General features: G+C 39.6%; 1 protein-coding gene across 4 annotated transcripts; it reads left to right on the plus strand.

Annotated features, from left to right (window-relative positions):
• The first annotated feature begins 1,429 nt into the window (after positions 1-1,429).
• Positions 1,430-21,226, plus strand: LOC147245854 (choline transporter-like protein 2). 4 transcript variants are annotated; one of them, XM_086184678.1, is made up of 22 exons: positions 1,430-1,592; positions 8,498-8,546; positions 8,629-8,702; positions 8,790-8,874; positions 9,313-9,397; positions 9,567-9,680; positions 9,808-9,868; positions 10,554-10,677; positions 10,782-10,865; positions 10,998-11,110; positions 12,494-12,625; positions 12,718-12,817; positions 13,015-13,107; positions 14,222-14,306; positions 14,491-14,753; positions 15,387-15,481; positions 15,743-15,846; positions 15,924-15,997; positions 16,116-16,186; positions 17,346-17,434; positions 17,936-18,020; positions 19,146-20,473. In XM_086184678.1, exons 1-22 carry the CDS (start codon positions 1,565-1,567, stop codon positions 19,316-19,318), a joined length of 2,181 nt encoding a protein of 726 aa, XP_086040804.1. In that variant the 5' UTR covers positions 1,430-1,564; the 3' UTR covers positions 19,319-20,473. The 4 variants fall into 4 exon arrangements, with proteins under 4 accessions (XP_086040804.1, XP_086040806.1, XP_086040803.1 ...); XM_086184680.1 differs by lacking the exon at positions 19,146-20,473 and adding an exon at positions 20,483-21,226 and having other exon boundaries at positions 1,432-1,592; XM_086184677.1 differs by lacking the exon at positions 1,430-1,592 and adding an exon at positions 6,839-7,107.
• The last annotated feature ends 1,288 nt before the right edge of the window (positions 21,227-22,514 follow it).

The following is a 22,514-nucleotide window of genomic DNA, read 5'->3' on the forward strand; positions in this document are numbered from 1 at the left end:
TAATTTTAATAGGTCTTTCTTTGCTGCAGCCTGGAGCAGCTGTCCTGAGTCATGAGTGCAGAGTTAAACCAGGCAATGTAAGCCTGAAGGTTAAATTATGAATGACTGGATGTCGTTTATTATTAATTCTTTCACTGGACCAAAATATTAATGCTATCATCGCTTGAATGATGAGGCAGACGTTTTGCTGGGAATGGATTTTGATGGACAAATTCAGGAGAAGTGTTGAGTTGTCTCAGAAATCATGTGTTGATTAATATCCAGTCAATTTAACCATATTTATGTAGCACCTTTCAAACAAATATATTGAAATTCAAAGTTCATTACAAGTCACTGACCAAACAAAAGAGAATGAAATGAGTAAACCTCATTGACAGACTTGGAGACTACCACACACTGAATGATCAAAGAACAAAAAAATGGTTAAGGTATGAATTAAATAAGATAGAAATTAAAGACATGGTTAATTAAAATGACAAAAATGATTCGATTTAGTAGATAAAAATAGAGAATTAAGGCAGTGGTGCAGTGGTCAGCACTGTTGCCTCACAGCAAGAAGGTTCTGGGTTCGAGACCCAGCTCGGGCACGGGATCTTTCTGTATGAGTCTCCATGTTCTCCCTGTGCCTGGATGGGTTCTCTTTGGTACTCCAGCTTCTTCCCACAGTCCAAAGACATGCAAATGAAAACTAGGCTAATCCAGACTCTAAATTGACTTTGGCTGTGAGTGTGAATGGTTGTCTTTTGGCCCTGCAATGGACTGGCAACCTGTCCAGGATGAACCCCGCCTATCACCTCAAAACTACTGGGATAGGCTCCACCCCCTTGACCCTTAACAGGATGAGTGGTAGAAAATGGATGGATGGAAAATAGAGGCTATGTTGTAAGGTTGCTGGGGGGGGGGGGGGGGGGACATAGCCACACACAATAAAATAACAAAAAGTAAACAAACAAATAATGACACAACAAAAAACATAATAGCTACGGTGTAAGCAGACTTTTCATCATCATAATAAAATAAGATGAAAGCAACAACAACAACAAAAATTCAAAAACTATATAACTACTTCTATTACCACCACCACCACCACCACCACCACCACCAACTAATATATATATATATATATATATATATATATATATATATATATATATTTTTTTTTTTTTTTTAATTATTTTATAATAATAAATATTTTTTAAGCATGTGTTTCATTGTATGGCATCTGACGGTGAAATTGACTGTCTTTGGCGCATTACCAGTCCTTAGTTATAATAGCTCATTGGCCAGCTAACGGAACTCCATGAAGTGGTCCTTTAAGTCCCACCTCCGGTCAATGATTCGTCCAACGCTGCGTCATTCAGAAGTAGCTGCGCTTCTATTGGTCAGCGTTCTATTCTCAGGAATGTCCATTTAAACGTTGGCAGGACAGTCAAAGATTTTGGAGCGGACTCGTATGAAGTCTTCAGATTGACTGAAGGCAGCTGAGGTCGACAGCTTGTGTCCATCGTAGTCTCGTGGTCCTCGCTTATGAGCGGCTGTGGACTTACAGGAACACTTCGACATCATGGAACTGGAGGAGAAAACGAAATTTGGTAATTAATTTAACTTCATGTCGTCTCTTTACGTACATATAACTTGCTGCAGCCTTGACACGCAACAGGAACAGCTGTTTTTCACGATTTCAAGTTCGCTTTTGATCGGTTCAAGTTAGCGTTAGCTGGTGTCTTGTGGACCACTTTCTCTATTAAAACGTTCCCTTATAAACTCATAAACAATTGTAAATATTAGCTCGTCATCGACAGAAATTCATTTTGTTTTGCCTCTCATGGTGTCAATAGTAAGCTCGTTGCTGCCTCGTACATTGTCATGGTGTCCCAGTACATCTGTTGGTTGTCCAGTTGCTGCCACATTCCTCACACTGCTATGGCAGTTCAGCTGACGCCCAGCTATGTATAGGGATTATTACAAATACTTGGGCACAGGATCTCCCTATCTAAACTAGCTGCTTTTTTGAGCACCCTGGTATTGTTTTTAATGTAAAATATAGTTTATAATAGTTCAAAACTCTCTTATATCCGGGTGCATGGTCACAGATTCTGTTGGTTCAGTTTCCTCGATTGCCACCACGGAGTCCTTTTCATTTGGTTTAATGATATCCTCCTTACCCCCAAATACCCCTTACATGTGTTACTGTAGTGACACGCCCTGTTTGGATCCCCTGTGGGATGTTCACTTACCTGACTAATATTAAGCAAAGCATGACATGAGCCTGCCTCTATTTTGGGTCTATAATTCAGGATGTATGATATTGGACTTTTTGATGATATTAAGTGTGTCAATATTTACAAATTACCCATGCTAATACTAGTAGACGATATTTATGTAATGATGCCAATATTATCAGTATCAGAAATATTTTGATCCTCTCAGACCTTCATCGGGTCTTTTTTCATTCTCAAGATTGGAGGAGGCCATGCACGTCCTTGATGTGCATGTAAACCTCTGCCTCCCAGGTGTCTTGTCTTTTGTACACATCAACATATTAAACAGTCACTTTCAATTTTTAAAAGGGATTTTACACTTTATACAGTTCTGAAACGATATATTGAGTTTACTTCGCTGAATATTGTTCAGTGCAACTGAATAAGGATATGGCTGTGTCCGGCGCCTCTCTTGGCTGCTACAATGTAGCTTTAATATTTTCCTCCTCTTCTCCGGACCCACCCTTTCCCACTCTGCCTTCTCTATGATGGTTAATTTGATTCATCTCATTTTCCCATGGCAAAACAATTCAGAGTGTGTGTGTGTGTGTGTGTGTGTGTGTGTGTGTGTGTGCGTGCGTGTGTGTGCGTGCATGCGTGTTGTTTCATAACCATAATACTTTGGTGAAGGATTCAGACATTCAAACACAGAGCAAACCAGGAACATAATGATGTTTAGTTTCATGAGAGTTTACTCATGATGCGACTGTAGATTCAATGAAGAAATGGCATTTTGAGATGAAAAATGTTCTTGTACAACACATTAGTAACATTTCTCAGTGCACGATGAGACAAGCCAGCTATGAGGCAAGCGTGGGAATAATTCTAACACATTTTTTACCTTTATTTTCCATACAGTGAAGTATCGTTTGAATGGAATTGGTTGGTTGGTTGACTCATTTTAAAACAGAAAGTTGTTGTCACATATTTGTTTTACTCATGGGCATTAAAACCAACATGTCATTTGTATTTGTAGTCATCATTTAAACATATTAATATCAGTGTGATGGCTGATATTTATATCAGCCCAGTTTGATCATCATTTACAGTATGATTTATGTAAATAAAGCAAAGCGTTAACATGTATCAGTCTGTACAGAATGTGAATGTCATTTACACAGATTAATCTGTAGATATCATCTATCAGCCTAAATCAGTAGCAAAATATTAGCAAATCTTATATTTGCAAAGAATTTGAGAATGTGCATTTCTAAAATACAGTTTATTTGAATCGATTTACATTTTAAAGTCTCCATGAAATGGCTCACAGGGTAGAATTTGCTTGATTTCGGATCGCGGCCAAAAAGTCGAATCTTGTTGGTGTTTTTGTTCATGCCAGGCTTGTCTTTTTTCTTGCTGTTTGTGTTTCTTTGTGCAAAACTAAGCTAACCAGCCACAAACGTACTGTACAGTAGTTCTCTCACAGTTGAGGTACTTCTTTACTTGCTTTGAAGAAGAGCGTTTCAGAGAATACTGGAGGATCCAGCAGTGCCTCCCATGTTGGAGTAATTTCAGGCTGAGATATATCCAGAAACCTCAATTACACGATCTGAAGCAGCCATGTAGCACTGCCCTCTGTAGATTAGGTGTAATTAAAAGCCATATTTAGGAGAGTGGTCTGAAGACTGACTCAGGGCCTCTCCGACCTTTCTTCCATGCTTGTGGGGTTTGGTAGAACTCGATCGAGCTTCGTTTGCAGATTTTGGCCTGTTTCATTTGTTTTCAGTTTATGTTTCTGTGCAACCTTCTCTCGCAGTTCACAAGCTGCAGATAACATCTTCTTGCAGCCACCCGTTTCCATTTATGCTTGATCATAACAACCCAGACGGGATCATGTGACTGTGCTAAGTGCGGTTTTTGCCAACAGCCTGAAATACAAAGGCATGTTTAGAGCAGTGCAAGACTGATTGGCCATTAAGGTCATGGAAAATGAGTTCCAGGAGAAGAAGAGATACAAATGCAGAGTAATTTGAATATTGAAGCCAGACCAATCATACACACTTTTATCTTGTCTACCAGCTTGTAGCAGATGAGGAATGTTTCTTTCTGTTAATGAGAAACCAACGTGGTTTTGCAACTTAAATAGTCACAAAGAATTTCCCTGTCACGTTGCTTGAAGCAGCTTATTTTGTCAGCATACATTTGTTTCATTCAGAGTAACAGCACACAAAGTAGCTGAGCATATGTCTTAATATTTCCTTAATTCTAAATCATAAAGCCTTGTTGTTTGAATCAGATCCTCCATCTGAAGTGGAAGCAGAAGTTTCCTCCAGGCAATGTTCAGAAGTTACTTACAGTAAGACACATTTAAAGGGTTGATTCTGTGAGATTATATTTGTAAGGAAGCTGAAGAACCCTCAAACGTGTGTTGGTTTTTAATAGGTTTTTTATGTGAGTGCAGAGGTTCCTTCTTGAGATCTTAACTTCAACTTTCCACACCCTCTTACTGTTACAAAAGACACGTGGGAAAATGGCAGGAAGGGCAGCAGCTGCAACCTCTCCTCTAGTTAGTTAGAGCTACTGTATTTTAAGGCCACGATATCAGTGGCCCTTTTTGACACTGCCCTTTCATTTCCATAATGTTTGGCTTTTGGACTTACTTGACTTCAATTGTTTACTTTGGCATTATTTTAGCTTCAGCGGTGGCCTTTCAACGTGTGTCAAAGTACAAAAAAAATCAGGCACATTTGCTCTTCTCGTACAGCACCAAATAAGAAAGTGCTGGTTGGCAGAGCCCTGAAGTGAAGTTGAAAAGACTTTTTTTTCCCTTATGTTGAAACTAATGTAGATTGGGGTTGCAACCAAGGATTATTTCCATTTGATTAATCATTAAGATGTTCTTTTAAAATAATTTGGTGTTGAAAAGAGAGACTTAAGAAAATTATATTTTCAAAGGTTTCCATACTCAAATGCATTGTATTGGTCTGACATACTCGATTAAAATAGAAAAAAGCAACAAATAATCTAATTTCAGAGTCTTGAAATGGTTGTTTTGGTAGTTTTCCTTTTTCTTCTAAATGTTTCTCTGGATTTGAGGTCTAATACAAAATTGTTTCAATGATTATGTTATGGTTGTATGCTGCTGGTAATGGTGCTTGTCACAGTAACCTTGACCTTTGACCACCAAGTTCCACCTTAAAATTTGAGAATTTTCCCTCAATTCTTTCCTGAGATACATTGCAGTAACAGGAGGGGCCAGTGACCTAGGAAAGTCATCAAAGTCTCTTCATTTTGTCCTCAAGTCTTAATGGACATTAGATCAAAATTTTAAATTCCCTTCATGCATTTCTGAGATAAATCACGTGAATGTGAGGGAAGTGACTTTTGCCTTTGATTCTTGACCTACAATTATAAATTGAAGCAAGTCTTTCATGTCAATCTTGAGAGATTGTCTTGATGAGCGCTGGGTGTATTGACAACCCACAAACACAACGGCTCATGGCCGTCGCTGTAAAAGTAGTATGGCATTTCACGATTAACTCAAAGCTTTTACACATTTGGCAAATATCGTTTTTATTCCTAATTATTATAGTGCATGCATCAGGGATGTCTGGTTGCACGGTAGCGTTTCATTGGAATTGGATTGGAGAGCTTTCAGACAGATTAAATCTGTTGCTCACAGCCGCCCCCCGTGCTTGCTTGTGATGCCATTACAGTTTTTTCTTGTTTGTAGATTTTAGCAAACCATGCCAGTCTTGGGAGATCAAAAGTGCACATGACTATTCATCCTGTATCATGGTGTACCTTAGTGAAAAAAAACAATAGCTGTCATGTTTATCTTCCTGTAAATCATGAAACTCCCTTCAGACTCCAGAATCTGTTTTGAAGTTACCCTGTAAAGAAGTTAGGTTTGGGGTTTTACAGCAAATCCAGATCAACTGGAAAGTTCATGCGCAGTAAAACTACGAAGCCAATGGAAATGTGCAGTCATACCAGCCGACGTTTCTGTTTCTGGGAGCATCTGTAAAAATATTCTTGGCATTTACTCCATCTGCAGAGTCTTTGTTGAAACCATGAATTGATTTAGAGTGCCCTCGGCTGTTGAATACAGAGATTGAGCCAAGACTTGAAATGCACAATGAAGTCAGAGTATACAAGAGCTGGGTTGCATCTGCAGTACAGTGGAAGTCTTTGAATCCCCTCTGTGTAATGTCACAATACCCACACAAGGTGGAGGAAGACATCCGGAGACTGACATTGAAGTGGGCAGGACACACAGGTCAGTTTAAAAGCAAGTATCTGACATGACAAATGTAGTTATTATGGTTTAGAATGGCTGACTCTTATTTGAGTTCAGACAGTCTTATTTGAAGGCAGATACATGCGGCACACCTGGCTCTAATCATCCCTCCACCACTGGAGGTCAGAATTCCTTCTTGTTTTCTGCAAACACATGTTTCTGATCAAATCTGCTTTTACTTTATACAACAACAGTCTTTACTCCTTTCACACTCCAAGTCCTCTTCGGCCTGCCTGTTTGGATGGCTCTCTGGGGAGGTGGGTAACCCGGCAGAAAGAAGTGTTTTGGAGTTGGAGCTGGATAGAGGGAGTTACACAGGTGGAGCCTCACAGGTGGAGCCCAGATTGGAAAGAGGCAGTTGCTTCATGATATAAACAGAGTGGGGGAAGTCTCAGTCGTTCAGAGACAGGTTAGACTGGTTTCTCCCTCCAGAATACTGGCGCGTCCTATGCTCTTGTTAATTGATCGCAGCAGAAAGGGAGGAAGGAGTGAATCAGACAAAAAGGTCTGTTGAAGGAGAGAAACAGAGTGCCTTGGAAACCTCAACATTTTACCCAGTGAGGAATTCCAAGATGTCCGAGGAGGAAGAATATTTTGGAAAGCATGGTAACTGCCTCTCTTGAGTTCAGTGTTATTTTTAACTTTCATCTCTGTATTCTTGCTAGAAACACAATGACTGAATAATTCTCTGCCTGATGTTTCTAGTGGTTAAAATTCAGGCCTGCCTTTGTTTACTGCTTAAACTCTGCATCATGACAAGTTTGAGCACAAATAATTTCGAGTGAAACTGGATCGTATGGGTGTGTGTTTGTGTGTAACCTGCTACTGTTGGCAGCTTTGCTGATTATACAGGTGTGTGTGTGTGTGTGTGTGTTAGAGAGACAGACAGAGAGAGAGAGAGAGCAGGGAGCCTTTTATCATTGTTTTCTCCTGCACGTTACTGTGTTGTTTTAAGATAATGAGTGAGGGTGCAGTGATAAAAGGAGGCTTCATCCTGCTACCTTTTTACTTTTGGAAAATAACAAAGCCTCCCTTTCCTAAAGCATTGCTAAAACATTATGTTAGCTGCTGATATGTTTATAATCACCTGTGGTGTCCAAAAACTAGTCTCTGAATTTGGAATGTCATCTGAAAGTGACAATGTTGGCCTCCCACCATCTTTCTGAAATATAACACCTGGGATCTTTCAAACAGGAAGCTGTGATTTCTCTTAAGAGCTTGTCCGGTAAATGGTACCGCACCATTATCTCCCTGAAAACATACATAATTGATATGTAAAGGGTGCCATGGAGAATATTGTTCTCCTCCACCCAGACTCTGATCCTGTGCTACAAGCTACACATGTATATGGTTTGGTGGAATGAGATTTGAGAGCTTTTGAGAACAAAAGGCTTCATTAAAGGCATCCCAATCATTTGTATTTGCCCTTTTACAAGAATCGGGCACATTGCCATTACTCATGTAATGGAGAGCAACATCCTGCTCAGTGACACACATTAACAAATGCTTCCTGATTTTAGTTCTGGGCTCAAGTTCCCAGATGAATTTGCTTTGATAATTTTCTCTGCCCCTTGACATGCTGATCTCAAATCCTCCTCATTCATATCAATAATTCAGGATCTTAACACTTAGCACCTCAAGCGTAGCACTTCAATGTGTATGCCAACATTTTGTTTCTGGCATAACTTGACTATGCATCTTCTCTCTTGCCTTGTTAAACCAAAGTTACGATCATAAACAAGCTTTGCCTCTCCTCGAGGTCATGTAGCTGTGGCTGGCTCAGTCTCACGTGGGTTTACGCCTGCTTAGTCACCAGGGAGGAATTTGTTGGGTTGTCAGGCGTGTCTTCCTAAAGCAAGGTCGACCTAGAGAAGAATGAGAGGAGGAGGAACGCACTGTCTTGCATAACCTCTTAATTAGTTCTTTCTAAATATGAAAAAAGAGAGCTCTCTCTAGAGCTCCCTTGCTGATAAATGCACTTCTTTTTGTTTTATAGGTGAGCCCAGGAAGTATGATCCAGCCTTCAAAGGCCCGATCCAGAACAGGTTAGTAAGGGTTTGGAAACACACCTCTGCAGAGAGAAGAGACTTCTCATCCAAATCTTCAAACTTTACCTTACCATTCTAGGGGCTGCACAGATATTGTATGCTGCATCCTCTTCATTCTGGCCATTTTGGGTTATATTGCAGTGGGAATACTTGGTAAGGAAACATCGCTGCTGTTAGGTTTACATGAAAAACTTCAAACTAATACCTAAATGTAGAAATAAACCTTTTCTCTGTTCCCAGCGTGGTCCCAGGGTGACCCTAGGAAGGTGATCTATCCCACTGACAGTCGAGGCCAGTTTTGCGGGCAGGCTGGCACCCCACTAGAGTGAGTTAGATGGGATGTAATGGAGCCTCTTTTTTTCCTGCTGGATTCAGTCTTTTAGAATGCACACATGAGCAGCATCAGCCTCAATTCCTGTAAATTTACAGTATTTTCTAGCAAAGGCAATCCATCAGTTTGTAAAAAAATATTTATTCACAATGAATATCGTACAGCATTTTCAACTTGAATGGTTTCGATGTTATTATTTGACGGTGCACTGAGGGGACAGCGTACTCTCGTTCAAAGGTATCAACTAGCTGACAAACACAGACCAACTTTTGGAAAAACTTCTTAATGTATTTTTACGGAATTCTGTTTTTCTAAGATCTCTTGGACAATTATATTGAAGCATTTAAGTCAGAGCTTCTACCATAAACTTAACCCATTTTTTCCCAGAGTTTTCTGATATTTAAGTGCTATTTTTTTTTCTGCTTTCAAAAGGAAAAAGCCTCTATTGTTCTACTTCAACATCATGAAGTGTGCCAGCCCCATGGTGCTGCTTGAGTTCCAATGTCCGACTCCACAGGTGTGACCACCACTCTTCTCCCATCTGGTGGTGCCAGACATGACTTTTGTTTTCATTTCTTTTTATTTCCATGATTATTTGAAAGCCGTACTGCAATTTTTTGTTATCTAATTCCTGATTATTGAGTGTGTGTTTCGTAGACATAATTCTGAACTTGCTTCATACTTAGATTTGTGTGGAGAAGTGTCCGGACAAGTTCATGACATTGCTCAAAGCCTACAAGAACAAAAATGACTTTGACTACTACAAGCAATTCTGCAAGGAGGGAGTGACCAATTCATTGGTGGGTTTGAAGTTTAAACATGGTCTGAGTGAAATATCCTTTCAAGTGTCAGTCTGCTGCCTCATTTAGGTAGACAGTCCAGATCTTGTCCTGCACTGTCTTATCTGGTTTGAATTTGTGTTTTCAGGGTATACCAGATATCCTAAGTTTAGGTCTCTGTCCCGCCATGCTGATCCCCAGCAGGCCCTGTGAGTTGAATCCCTCTCCATACTGTGTCATTCCTGCCTATTATTTTCTCTTTGTTTGCACTATATGTTAACATCTTGAAAGTACCCTGCAAACAATTTGCCAAAATGGAAACCAACATCAGGTTAAAATGTTGACATCATCTCGACGTGCTATCTTCAACTTTTTTTTAAAAACCTCATTTTGCATGGAAAGTCCCCTTATTCAGAGATCAAAAAACTATGCTGGCCTAACATTAGCTAGCTAGTCAGAAAAGCATGCACTCGTTGCAATAACATGTCACGTAAACTCTGAACATTGCACCTGAACACATTGGAATAATTTTTAAGTGCTCAGCATTTATAAAACTGGCAATAAATGCTTAAAACCTTCATGTGTGCTGCTGGATGCCCTAATGTGCATGTGCAGTAAGATGAAATTTGTACTTTTATGTGTCTAAATTTGGGTAATTTGCTTTTTTTTATACCTTACAAGTTGCATGTAAAAGCACTCCCTTACAGGTTAGTCTGATTGTTCTGTGATTGAAGTGCAACCTAGACATCTTTACAGCCTGTTCCACTCTAGAGGTAGTGCCTTAGACGTACCATTAACCCTCTGGTAGATGAAATGTTTACAGGATATTTGTTCTGGAATATCTGGCAGATACAATTCTACATGTTGTTGTTTTTTTTTACTGTATTCTTCTAGTCACCCGTAGGTGCTTCCCAGCTCTGGGCCAGAAAGGTGGTGTGATAACTGTGGGGAACAACACTAAATTTGAAGATGGAAGTGGAGTCATGAGAGATGCTAAGGATCTTGTAGATGGAGTTAAGTGAGTGCATCATTGGAATAACTTTACGTTAAGCTGCACAAATAGTGAATGACCTGAAGAGCTCTACAGTGCTGAATCTGTTAACACCAGGACTCTTCCCACAGGAATGCCACAGTGGTTATTGAAGCTCGTCAGGTGGTCATGAAAATCTTTGAAGATTACACACAGTCCTGGTACTGGATCCTGATGTAAGTCGCCAACCACCACATTCAGCCAGGTTTCCTGCCTCTTGTTCATATGATTAAAGAATGAAACGCCCTCTGATGCCACTGCTCACCCCCCAAGCTCACTCCTTCAACTCTCTCTCTTGCTCTCTACAGAGGGTTGGTTATTGCTATGCTTACAAGCCTGCTCTTCATTGTCCTCCTGCGCTTCCTGGCAGGGATCATGGTCTGGGTCATGATTGTCCTGGTGATACTGGTCATAGGATACGGTAAGGGGCCAAACTACGACTACCAAGACTTTTTCGATTATCCTTGTCATACAGCCAGTCCAGGGACCCAACTCGATGCCAAACCCTGACCTCTGAGTTTGTTAACATTTGGATTCAGAAGAGAAGATCAAGTGATCAGTAATCTTTTCTTGAAGTATTGTGGAAAACATTTTTTTTTTTTATCAACATCTTTGTTCGGTAGAATTTGACCAAAGTTGACAAACTAAAACATCTGTTTCTAACAAATTTAGATTATCATTAATTGTTCTGATATTCCTGTGTGCCTATTTTGCTCTTCTGAGTAGACTTCGGGGCTGGGTTAAATTTGCTCGCATGATTATATTTACACACTTGGACACTTGCTGTGTGCCGTCATGTGTCCCATTTCTGCAGTAACCAACAGTGTCGTGCACATGATTTGTACTTTAACCACGCTGAGATAACACTATGGATTTATGGACTTGAATGCTTTACATTACACAATATAGAAATATATCACCAAAGGTAAATGTTATCTTTATTTATATGTGTATATATGAGAGAGAGATGCACACACAAAGTTCAGAAAATTTAGCTCTTGTTTATAATTTAGTCCCGACATGGTGACAGGTTCAGAAAACTGCTCTTCCAGACCAATAATGCAGAATCTCAGAGTGGAAAAAGTCCACTCACTTGTTGTTTCCCACACTTCAATAACTATGAGGTAGAAAAGAGAGAATTTTTTTAGGCTCTGACTTTTAATAATTGTGTTTTTTCTTTTTTTGTTCTGAAAAAATCTGATACAAAATAACATGATGATGATCTTCATTTGTATCGCAAATACATACAAAAACTGCAGCTCAAAGTCCTTTTTAGAAAAAAAAGGGGGACATTAAAAGAGAATGAGGTTCAAAATTAAATGAATTTTTTTGTCTTCTTTTGAGATATCGAGCCAGCTGGCTTCCCTGCTTTTAATTACGTTGCCCAGCCCTACTGTAGAATCTAAGGTGAAGTAATGTAAAGAGGTGTGTACTCCTCTGATCTGAGGGGGAATCCTCAAAGATGGGAGTTTAAACATCCACATCATGACTGTTATCCTATTCAGGAATTGCACCTAAGAAGTGCATAAATGAGAATTTTCAATCAGGATTCTGATATTCCTTTTGATGTTCATCGCTTCAAATTAAAGGACTTTGATTGGATTAAAGCAAGGAGTGGTGAATTGTTGTGGACACCTTAAAATACCACCTGATCCGAGATGAAGTGATCAGTTTCCAGAGCAGAACTCCATGTTCCTCAATCCAGGATTGAGAGCCTCAGAGTTTGCACTTCACCTGCTATGTGGAGCAGACCTCAGTGTTAAATATTGTTTCAAGATCTTTTCTTGTGTGTGTGTGTGGTTAGGTATCTTTCACTGCTACATGGAGTACGCTGCCCTGAAGGGAGAGCCAGGCGCTGATGTGACTCTACAGGAACTGGGCTTTCAGACGGACTTCAGCGTTTACCTGCAGATTAGACAAACCTGGCTAGCCTTCAGTCAGTGCATTGCATAGAATCGACACATTTACTCACTCTCAAACCACATGGCCTCTCTAACGTGTCTTACCTCTGCCACCCTTCACCGATAGTGATCATTCTTGCCATTGTGGAGGTCATCATCATCCTCTTGCTCATCTTCCTCAGAAAAAGGATCCTGATTGCCATTGCACTCATCAAAGAAGCCAGCAGGTCAGAGTTCATAGTTGTTGTTTTTTTTTCAATTTGTATTATTGTCTTGGACATGGAGCCACTAGGCAAGGCAAGGCAAGGCAATTTTATTTGTAGAGCCCGTTTTCACAAACAGTTTGTCTCAAAGGGCTTCACATGGCATCATAAGAACATCCTCTGCCCTTAGACCCTCACTAGTGATGCTGTTGTGTCCACAGAGCCATCGGACATGTGATGTGTTCCCTCCTGTACCCGCTGTTCACTTTTCTCCTTCTGGCCATGGTTATTGCTTACTGGGCAGTTACTGCTGTGTATCCTTTTGAAAATACAGTCACGCAATATTATGAAAGTGATAGTTCATGTACTCACAAATAGACGCAAAGACATAATGCAGGACGAAAAAAAACATCCTCATGACCTTTCACCTGTCTACAATTATTCAGTGTGTTTTTTGCTACTGTGAACAAGCACCAAAATGTAAGGTTTGTAGTTGGTTTGTTTTTAGCTCCAGTCAAAATGTTTGTGGACTACTGAGCATATGGCTGGATAAAGAAGTCATGGATGTGCTTGAGAGTTAGCCATCAGTTGCTCTTGGCTTCAAGCTGAATATACATGGTTAGCTCTTGCTGCATTCTGTAGCCATGAAAATGCAATGAAACGGTGGGGAAAAAAATGTTTCCAAGAGCTCAGGAAAAACAAACAAAAACCCACTTTTTTATGTGAAGTATCGCATTAAACACAAATCCACAGAAACTGTTAAACATTTACCTACCTGCTGCAACAGTGGAGGGATTGCACTCAGAGTCTTGATGTTCAAATTCCAATTGGTGATAAAGAGCTTGAATGTGGATCTATGAGATATTTTGTGGGTTAAACGCAGATCAGAACCAGCAAAGACGCACGATGTGGAACCAACTGGCAATGTGTGAAAGGGCCATCAGGATCATTTTAAAGAGACGGGTCACCCCAAATTCCAAAACACATTTTCCCCTAGGGATAAACTTAACAGTAATGTTTTTTTGATAGTCCAAACCTTGTTGTGAGCTATTTCATGTAGATTGTTGTGAGCACAACAAGCCGCATGTCATCTAGGTCCATATGTAGTTGAGAAAAGTTAGACATCTGACTCCACAATTTTGCAACTCCAATTAAACAAATCTAGAGCATAAACTCCCTAACAGTCAAGAAGAAACTGGGTGGTTTTTGTTTTGTTTTTTTGGGTGTGTATGTGAACCGTCCCTTTTTTAACAGACACACAGCATCATGTGTCATGCATGATTGTAAATGCAGAAGAATTATGTGTGACTTTTATGTTTGGCTTTAAATGCAGACACACCAACATAGACCTTAGGGGCCTAGGTCTGTTAAAAGGATTTGAACCTTTTTTTCTTTTTTTTTTAAATTTCCTTGACTTAAACTGAAAAGTTTCTTGTCTACCTCGAATGAACCCATCTACAAAGTGTTCAATGAGAGTGAATGTGAGCATGCAAGGACAACTTGTGATCCAGCTGTAAGTTTCCATTTTTTTCCTGTTTGTAAGTTTCATGTTGGAGCTTTTAAACACAAGTTTACCCTCCACAGTTGATCTTTTTCAGCTTATCATTCCCTTTTTTAAAAAGTCCATTTTATAATGAAAATGTATTTAAATCAATATACTATGGATGTGTGCTTATGTAACCTGTGTCTGTGCTCAGAACTACTCAACCAGCCTCATGAAAAAGCAGTGCCCTTCCTCAGAGTGCCTTTTTGCCTTCTACGGTGGAGAGACGGTTTACCATAAATACCTGATCGGCCTGCAGTTCTACAACGTCTTCCTCTTCTTCTGGTGCGCCAACTTTGTCACAGCTCTGGGACAAATGACCTTGGCTGGGGCCTTTGCCTCTTACTACTGGGCCTTTGTCAAGCCAGATGACATGCCTGCCTTCCCAGTGTTTTCTTCTCTTGGCAGATCTCTCAGGTATGTATTGTAGTGTCCACGCTACATGCTAGCCTTATTCTGACTGCATTGCTCATTTGATCTGAGTGACTGTTGACATTATGACTATGACGTGCCAATAAACAAATATTGTAATTTCAAGGCCACTCTCTAATGTAAGCTATTCCTTTTGCAGCTAAGATTTGCCTGCTGTTTTTATCATTTTTCAGCTGATTGAATTATTTTCCCAAAGGAACAAAGAACACCCCCTAGTGGATACAAGGGAAATTGACTACATATTTTTTCCAGGGTTTTGCAGACCATTCTAGTGTTGTTGTTTTTTTAACAAAGCTTGAGAGTTTGTTTTGACATGGATGCTCCAGGGTGGTGTCTGTATGTCCATAAAAAGAAATTGTGTTTGTGTGTTGCTACATTGAGCTAAAATACAGACGCTAAAAAAAACCCAGCCCAACGTAAACATGGAAATACTTGACTATTGTAAAACTTCTTACAGGGACCATGTGGTCTCTTAAGATGATAAAGTGAGGGCAAGAGTTGAAGAGAGACAGAGTGATTTCATGCTAAGGTGGTTGCTGTCATGACTGTTTCTTGTCTGTTGACCTATATCACTTGATATTTACACATGACTTGAATGGAATTTGTATTTTGTGTTAGGTATCACACAGGAACGTTGGCCTTTGGATCCCTCATCCTTTCAATAATTCAGATCATCAGGGTTCTGCTGGAGTATCTTGACCACAAACTTAAAGGTTTGTGCATAAGATTATGCAGACATTGCTCATAACTGCTAGCCGGAGTTTGTGTAACATGCGGACCTGCTTCAAGCAATCACTGGTTGCTGAGTAGCTAGAAGTACGCCCAATGAAAATCGGAAACAAAATGCTGTTGTGAATTTTCATCGAATGAAAACTACGGGAAAAAAAGTTTTAACTTGCAATGCAATTTTAGGAACAACTGTTTGCAGGGTTTTTTTTTTCTAAGCTTTCTCAAACATCATTTTACATTCACAGATGCCCATAATAAGTGTACCAAGTTCCTGTTATGCTGTCTGAAGTGTTGCTTCTGGTGTCTGGAGAAATTCATTAAGTTCTTAAACAGGAATGCCTACATCATGGTGAGTAACACATTCACATCTCTGAACTCAGCCTTGACCATTGCACTGTAAGTTACTTCAGTGTATTTTGCTTCCAGACAGCAATATATGGGAAAAACTTTTGCACATCTGCCAGAGATGCCTTCTTCCTCCTAATGAGGAACATGATCAGGTGAGTGTGTGTATTTGTGCAGGATTTCACAACTGCAATCCTTTACTGAATTTTTAATGTAGTTTCAGACATTTTACATGAGGCAAAAAAAAAAAGAAACTGTTCTGTAATCCTTCAGGGTAGCTGTTTTGGACAAAGTGACAGACTTCCTTTTGTTTTTGGGCAAACTGCTCGTCGTCGGTCTTGTGGGTGAGTGTGTACATTTTGTGCTTTATTCTTCATGTGTGCATGTTTCTTTGATTGTGTATTTCAGACTGTGCATGTTGATCTTTGTGCAACACTCGAAAGTTTGAATGAAAATGGAAAAAACTGTTATGGTAGTTAGAGATGTGCGGTAAAAATTGAAATTTGTGTTGCAATAGTGCATTATATTTTATCGTAGTGATATATAAAAGGCAATGTGAGAACAGAAACCATAATGCAATCTTTTGTAGCAATAAGTCACATTTGCTGTTGTCAGAAATGTGCAAACAAACATGAAGCCAAAAAAGCGTGAAATCTTCTCGCTTTCTCCTGTGAAGTGAGAATAATGTTTCAATCGTGCAAATATATGTAGTTGAGAAGAGATGAGTAACATGGGTAAACTGTTACAAGGGCAATTCTACATCTCCAACTAACTGATGGAAAGATACAGTAGCAAACAACTTGCATCATCACGATTGCTACAAAAAATAATAGGGTAGTGATAAAACCAGCTTGAAGAAGGCTCGTTAGTTTGTGGATGTCAAGGTCACGCAATGCTAACAATACAGCTCGTCGCACATGACTCAGCTTAATTGCGTTCAATATACATGTAGCATACAGTAGAAGGCACATTTCCACAGCCTTGGCATCGTTATAGCTATACTGGGTAAAACAGATGAGCTGTTTAACAACAACCACAGCAGGATTAGGCTACAGAACAGAAACGCCGTTGAAGTCTTAGAGCATGTTGAAGCAAGAACAGAGGCAACTTATATAAGGCATCTGGAAAGACATTTGCCACCAGAGTGTGTGTGTGTGTGTGTGTGGGGGGGGAGATCAGCTGAGCCAGTAGCATAAAAGTAGATAAGTGGCTCGCCAGCTGAAGTGGGCTGGCTTGGAACAGCTGATTAGTCAGATGGTAGAGCTGTGACTGATTCAGCTAACCCTATGCTTCATCAAGATAAAATGATTTCCTTTTTTTTTTTAAATCCCAGAAGGCAATTTATGTGATTTGTGAGGGTCTGCATAACTACATCAGTGGAGTGAGTCTAATATACAGTGGCAGGGAAAAAAACAAGACGGGTATGAAATCATGAAGAATAGATTAAGAAAGACCTTTTGCTCGTGATGGATAGACAGGACTTCTGTGTGTTTGCTTCCGCAGGGATCTTTGCCTTCTTCTTCTTCTCCGGAAGAGTGAAGGCCTTTGAGGACACGGCTCCTCATCTTCACTATTACTGGGTACCCATCCTGGTGAGCTGTCCTGTCTTTGATTTAGCAGGAAATACTTGATCATTTAAGCTATAGTGCATCATATTTTCATATAAATGAACATCCTGAAGTTAAGCCAAATGATTAAGCTCATGTCATTCAGATAAATTGCTCTGTCACACGAGATGACATTTGTTTAAGGAGGAGTCTTACAGTAATGGCTGTTGACCAGTTACCTCTCTTCTAACGTTCATTCAATTAGATTTAATTGTGGGGCAATTGTATTTCCTCCGTTTTCAGACTAGATGGACCAAAGTGTGACAGTGGCATTTGACGGGTGCTAAACACAATTATCGACTTGTTTTTTATAGTTGAAACAAAACAAGTATCCTAAAGTGGAGCCTGCCACCTAATGTTCCACACTAAATCTTGAATCCAAAGTTGTCATATACAATTTCACATTGACTTCTTTCTTTGGTTGGAATGCATGATGTTGCTTGTATTTAACGATGTGAGACATGTGGTTCCTGTTGTCCTCATTAGACGGTGGTGATCGGCTCCTACCTCATCGCCCATGGGTTTTTCAGCGTGTATGCCATGTGTGTGGACACACTCTTCCTCTGTTTCTGTGAGTAGCACCTCCTCAGTTGCTTTGTATATCCATGGGCAACCTGCTGACTGTTCAGTGTCACATGTATAAACCAAACGCACTGTTACACCAGAGGAGAGGAATATGAATCATTCAGGAGCTCAACATGAAATAATTATGATGAAGACTGACTTTTATCTCTGTGCTTTGGCGTGGGGCTGTGACTAATTCTACACTGCATGAACATGATTCCAAGTGCCAAACTTTAACACCCTTTTTAATAAAACTACCAAAATAACAGTTACAGGCTTACTGCCAGTTGCTGCTACTTGGTGTTAAAATGATAATTCATTAAAATTTTGTGTTTTTGTTTTGGGTTTTTTTGCCTTTTGAAAGTATTCAAAAATGGGTGACATGAGCTCCTGAAGACTTTTTCCCTACATCACCTTTTTTGGACTCGGGAGTGCAGAAAGAGTCATGTTTCTTCAGCTTGAAGTGAATGGGAAACAACAGCAAAAGTGTTCGGAAACATCAGATCACAAACTCTCCAGCTTTATGCTCAGTTATCCATAAACAACTTTTTATCTGAGCTAAAAACAAATAGAACACTTTGGTTTGGTGCTGCTGTGAATGAGGGCCAGCCAGTTTGCTACCTCATCCACGGCAGTGAATTTTGTTTTAGCTCAAATCAAAGTTTAGATGACTGTGCATTTGGCTTGATAAAGATGATGTGGAGTACACCAGAGGATACGCTTGAGTTTGAAGCTGATCTTTTGGGGAGTTGTGCTGTTGTTAGCCATCAGCTCATGGACTAAAAATATGTGCCTCTTTCTGCACGCTGGAGTTTCAAAGACTCAATGTAGGAGGGAAAAAATTGTCTTCATGAGCTCAAGACACCTATTAGTGAATACATCGAAGACAAAACGCACTTTTTGGGTGAAGTATCACTTGAATTTACACTTTCAATATGCCTGTGGGTGTCATTGCTTGCTTGCTAGCTATCTGACTGTCTCTTTTTGTCTCTCCCGTCCTTTTTCTCACTTTCCACAATCCACCACCTCTTTTTCTACTCGCCTTTTAACACTTAATTTCACTCAAATTTCAATGGTAATTTTCTTTTCCATCCATTAACATGAACAAATACACATGCATACTCTAAATAAGGTGAAGACCTGGAGCGCAATGACGGTTCAGCCGCAAGGCCTTATTACATGTCCTCAACTCTACGCGAGATCCTGTGGAAGAGCAAGACTGATGATCCGCCTTCATCTTCAGCTCCTCAGCGACCGGATGATGAAGACATCCAGTTAAAGCAACAGGAGGATGACGCAGCTTAAAACTTACAACCCTGAGTTTGTGACATTAAAAGTCAAGTCAGGGAGAGAGTAGTCCCAGATACTGAGTGTCATGCCTGAAGGTGGCAGGGTTTCAATACAGGGAAACTGAGGAGTTCTGGTTGTGGCTCAGTTTTTGCATGTTGATGAAATGGGAGTTTCGAGGTTTTCTTCTATTGGCAGCCAGCTCTTTCCCTGCATCTAATGACACTGTGTTTAGATTCACTGTGGTCTTGAGTGTTGGTAAACATGCTCAACTAAATGTCTTGAAACTATTACAACTTTGCCTTTTTTTTTATACAATTCTTACCACTGGCCAGTGGAAACTTGAAGCCGTCCATGTGCCTAATTTCCAGTGTTGGTGACTGTCTGTCTGTTTGCACCTGAAGTGATACTTCACCTAAGAAATTGTATTCACCATTTTTCCTCCTGCATCATGTCTTTTGACTCTGGAATGCTGAGTGAGCCAACCATGTATATTTAGCTTGAGGCTAATGGCGACTGACAGCCAAAAGAGGAACTGTCCAAAAATGCTTGTTCCAAAAGCTCATGGTAATTTTCGTCTTTATCCAGTCGAATGTTCAGTAATTCTCAACATCTGACAAGATCAAGTGAATGCTCCACCTGACCACACTCAGCACTACTGTGAATGAGTGTGGTCAGTATTTCCTGACAGGCTTGCTGTTAGCTGTCACCATTAGCATCAAGTAAAATAAACATGGTACTCTTTCTGCTTTCTGGTGTCTCGAAGTCATGAATACTGAAAGGGAAAGGTCCTATGGAGCTCAAAGCAATTATTGGAGTATTTAAAAGGCAAAATGCAATTAGTGGGTGAAGTATCTCTTCAAGGATCTGGTTAGATTACAATATTTAAATGTACACAACTTTAGGTCAGAGGAGCAGCACGATTATGATAAATTCTACCAATGCACTTTTATTTCGGGCTCAAACCAACAGATTTTTATTTGTAGCTTGAGTTGCCCTTGACTCGTTTGTTTTGACTGAAACGGTAGTTTTTAATTCTAGTAAAATAGAATAAATAGTATCAAGGCAACGTACTTTTTTTTCACTTTATTTGCTGAACCATGAATTTAAATGTGGAAGGGATGTCTGTCTGAATCTATAAATGACTGAAAGTCTGACTAATGACAACTGTAATTTTTCCAGTGGAGGATCTTGAGAGGAATGATGGCAGTCCAGAGAGGCCCTACCTGATGCCCGAGAGCCTCCGCAAAGTCCTAAACAAGAAGAACAAGAGCCCTCCTGCTGAGTAGAGCACTTCCTCTTACTGTAGGCTTGAGCGAGGTATGGACTAAAATTGAAACTTAAGATGCATCAGCTACTCAGTTGCTACTGATGTATTTTGTTACCTCGAAATGTAAAGTCCAACTTGTGCTGTCCCCTCCAGTCCGAAAATGGTTCACAGTTGATATGTTTTCATATCTTTTGAGTTGGAGCCAGAAACCTCTCTCTATTGTCAGGTATTCAATCTGCTTATTCATTTTATGTTTAAAATGCAGTAGAAATCCGTTTTTTTTTTTTGTATGTACATATTTATGCAGCGAAAGCAGCAGCTTGATTTGTTTTATTCTCATGTTACATGAAGGTTACTTTAAAAATAATGTTTTATCTTTTTAAAACTTTTATTGTGCTTTTTTTTTTCCTGTACTGTCGTTATGTAAGATATATAAATATTTAACCTTACTGCTACCAAAGCCATCTACTGCCAGTCAGGCATAACTGAGGCCTTATCTATATTTACAGGTTCTTTTATTACAGCAGCTGATGTTGTGGTGGAACTTTTTTTAGTTAGTAAAAGCAACCTTTATACTGCAGTGGATTTTAAGGGTTCTTTTGATGCTTATTTCATTTAAGAATGTTTTTGAAATAAAACATAGTTTTGTACATGAATGTGTCTGAGTCTCTCCATTTTCAAGTCAACATTCGTAGTTGTTTACTTACAATTTTAATATGGCTCAAGATGACAAACGACTGGACGTACACAAGAAATGTGTGAAGTCCTTCACTTGGTGACAAGGTTGATTTTGTATTTGAGGCGAGTAGAGTTGAAAGCATTGTGTAGGCAGGAATGTGGGCCCTTAAAAAGCCCAGTGGGGTGCAGCTGGGTCCATCCAGTCCACTGAGCCAACTCATCTGGTCATGTCACAGGAGTAGTTTGCTCATGCAACCTGTTTTCTGCCTGGTGAAAGATAAAAGTAAACATACTTAAGTTGAATTGTACAGTATTGACTGTATTTGAGTATTTTTTTTAACTTCTGACTTTCACTTATCTACATTTCACTTTTAGTCATGAAACCTGCAGCAGTAGGCTTTTGTTTTATTTCTTTTAAATGTGATGGACTGCGTTCCTAAAGGAGAAGGAACCCCCCCCCCCCCCATAATTCCTGATTAGATTCACTGTTTATTGCATATTCAAGGTAGCTGCTGTAACATAGAAAATGATGTGTGTAGATTCTTGTGTCACACTCTGAATAGTAATGCACTGAAATATAGGTGCTGACACACTAGAGCACAGTACTGTATGTAGTGATACCAGTGGAATATCAATAGAGTGACTTAAAAAAATTGTAATATGTTGCTGTACTTCTTAGATGCAATATAGTCTTAATTTCTACTTAAGCCATTCTACAGGCTTTCTGCAGCATTGGGAATTCAATCATGAACCACGACCACACCGGTCTCTAAATGTTTTGTGGAAACAATGTACTAATGCCTTGATATTAAAAATAATGATAATGTAACATACTACTTAGATCATTTTAAACGCAAGTACTCCGATACTTCTGGGATTTGGTGGAAGTACTTTTACTTGAGGCAGATGAAATATTTTAGGAGTGAAATACTTTGACTTAAGCACTGGGGTTGTGTACTTGCGCCTTTCCCCCACTACAAAAGGTTTAAACAACATGATGAATTGAACCTTAAATCTATTGACCCACTTCAACCAGGATATTTTTGCTAATGAGATGCTTCATTTTTGCATTGGAAAAAGTGCAGCCAAAATATTCTGGCATAATTTGTTTCAACAATTTGTTTCAAAATTCTGTGTTTGACCATAAGATGGCGTTCTGGTTTCAAGTTTGATCAGCGGAGCAGTTCGGCTTGGCTGCAGTAATGTCTGAACCTGATTGTTATAAAAAAAAGGTTGTCTTTTTTGATAACAATCACCCCTCGCAAG

The sequence above is a fragment of the Aulostomus chinensis genome, chromosome 18 (genome assembly GCF_037954235.1).
Source record: "Aulostomus chinensis isolate RoL2024-O1b breed Wild chromosome 18, RoL_Achi_v1.0, whole genome shotgun sequence".
Taxonomy (NCBI): domain Eukaryota; kingdom Metazoa; phylum Chordata; class Actinopteri; order Syngnathiformes; family Aulostomidae; genus Aulostomus; species Aulostomus chinensis.

Coding starts and splice junctions, on each gene's coding strand:
- LOC147245854 (XM_086184677.1), top strand. CDS start 7,074: ATGTCCGAGGAGGAAGAATATTTTGGAAAGCATG. Junction 8,547..8,628: donor AAAGGCCCGATCCAGAACAG/GTTAGTAAGGGT, acceptor TTACCATTCTAG/GGGCTGCACAGATATTGTAT. Junction 8,875..9,312: donor CAGGCTGGCACCCCACTAGA/GTGAGTTAGATG, acceptor TGCTTTCAAAAG/GAAAAAGCCTCTATTGTTCT.